At 55.8% G+C, this 2,185-nt stretch overlaps 1 protein-coding gene across 1 annotated transcript; it reads left to right on the top strand.

Moving 5' to 3' along the window:
- Window positions 1-719: 719 nt before the first annotated feature.
- LOC124654233 (NDR1/HIN1-like protein 1) lies at window positions 720-1,729 on the top strand. The gene has a single exon (XM_047193249.1). It carries the CDS (start codon window positions 789-791, stop codon window positions 1,413-1,415), a length of 627 nt encoding a protein of 208 aa, XP_047049205.1. The 5' UTR covers window positions 720-788; the 3' UTR covers window positions 1,416-1,729.
- The last annotated feature ends 456 nt before the right edge of the window (window positions 1,730-2,185 follow it).

The raw sequence follows: 2,185 nt of genomic DNA, 5'->3' as shown, positions 1-2,185 counted from the left end.
TCGGGCAGGCCATGGCAATGGAGAAATTCGTGGCGAGGTCGCCGCACTTGAGGACGAAACGAGGTCGGAACCACATTGCTCTACGTCCGCCGCCGGCTCATCCCGTCCCCGTGGTGCCGCCGGCCCAGCCCGTCGCCGTTGCGCCGCTAGCGCCTACGAGGCGGAGACCCTCACGCTCGCTGCTGGCATGCTGCAGGTCGACCGCCTCCGTGCTGTGATGCCCTCCCCGGCGGCGGAGCAGCCACCTGCGCTGGAGCTCGAGCTCATGCGGGGAGGAGAGGCTCCCTTGCTGGCCTCGTCCGCCGGCTTCCTCCGCTCGTCTCCTTGGTCTGCAGGAAAAAAAGGGAAACGAGAGGATAAGGCAAGGAATTGAATGGCCAGCAAATGAAGGAAGGATTGCGGTCTGGTGGTCCCGTGGACACGCGTCGCGCGCGGACGCAGGAGGTTGCTGGACGTTCCGTCCCCCGGGGGAATCCCATCATTTTCCATTGGACTAACGGTCTAATCTTAAGGACATGGTAGATTTACGTTATGGTCGTCTAACGAGAATTAGTAGACACGTACGTCGCTGGCAGGAGCAGAGCAGCCCCACCATGATATTGAGAATCAGAGGAGAGCCTATTAATTGTGTGACCCCTTCAGCCCGATTTACTCCGCTTCCCAAACACCACAGTCCCACAGCACACTACACCTCCATCCCCCCTTTCCCTCCCAAGCAACACACATCACTCTATATCCAAGCTAGAGGAGGAAGAAGAGCTCGTCGGTCGACTGACCAAAAAGCAGCCATGGGCAAGGACTGCGGCAACCACCGCGACGACCACCTCCGGAACTGCTGCCGGCGCCTGCTGGCCGTGTTCCTGTTCCTGGCCTTCATCGTCGCCGTAATCTCCCTGATCGTCTACCTCGTCCTCCGCCCCACCCACCCGCGCTTCTACCTCCAGGACGCCTCCCTCCGGCAGCTGGACCTCTCCAACGCCTCCAGCCTCCTCTCCACCTCGCTCCAGGTCACCGTCGCCTCCCGCAACCCCAACGACCGCGTCGGCGTCTACTACGACCGCCTCGACGTCTACGCCTCCTACAAGTACCAGCAGATCACCGTCGCCTCCTCGCTCCCGGCGGTCTACCAGGGCCACGGCGACGTCGACATCTGGTCGCCGGTGCTCGACGGGCCCAACGTCCCCTTCGCGCCATACCTCGCCAGCGCTATCTCCCAGGACTGCCAGGCGGGCTACCTCATCCTCCAGGTCAAGATCGACGGCCGCGTCAGGTGGAAGGTCGGCAGCTGGATCTCCGGCCACTACCACCTCTTCGCCACCTGCCCGGCCTTCCTCGTCACCACCGGTGGCAACGGCGCACCCGGGGCCAGCGGCTTCAAGTTCCAGACAACCACCTACTGCCACGTCGAGGTCTAGTTAAGATCAAGGCTAGCTCCGGCGAGAGGTAGGCTTCTTCTTGGAGTAGCGTTCGCCTGTGTTGTGTCCATACTCCATAGTCAAAGCAGAGGCGCAGATCGGTGGTAATAATATCACTATTTATGTGGGGATATAATACAAATGTAAAGGAGGGGTGATGATTTAGTACCGTTTGCTTAGGGGAAGTTAACACGATGCTTATGTGCCGCCTTCATTAGCTGCTTACTCTTCTGTTACTGCTACTTCAAAGCTTATAACAACTGTCAATAAACCATTTTTGTGGCACAACTATAAGGAATCCTGTTGAATGTTTTTTTATATGCTCAATTATCTTGGTAATGACTCGTTTGATAATGATCGGACACAAGATATAGGAGCTTTAAGCTTTTGTTAACTGGAGTTGTAGGAGAAATTTGGACTCCTGTTTGGGCCCTATATTGGTTTGGTGGCAACAACCAGATCCTCCTTGGCAGCTCTCTCGTGGCTTTGGGATTTGGTTGAAGCTTGCGAGAAAGTACACATGGGGACTATGTGTTTGAGATCCCCAAGTCCAAGAGCAAAAGGTAGTTGGATAGTCTCTCTCACACACATGGAGTTTGATCATAAGAAGCATTGGGAACACAAGTGATAGTTTGCGGAAGCCGTTTTCTTTTCTTTAGTCCCCTCTGTGTGCCAATTGCCAACGGATGCTCTGGCATGCGCATGTGTTGGAAGCATCTGTTCTTGGTAGAGAAAAAATGTTGTAGGAACTTTGACTTTGCAACCAGCTT

Source organism: Lolium rigidum, chromosome 5 (genome assembly GCF_022539505.1).
Source record: "Lolium rigidum isolate FL_2022 chromosome 5, APGP_CSIRO_Lrig_0.1, whole genome shotgun sequence".
Classification (NCBI taxonomy): Eukaryota; Viridiplantae; Streptophyta; class Magnoliopsida; order Poales; family Poaceae; genus Lolium; species Lolium rigidum.
The sequence above is the reverse complement of the archived record's forward strand: the minus strand, read 5'-3'. Positions and strand labels throughout refer to the sequence as shown.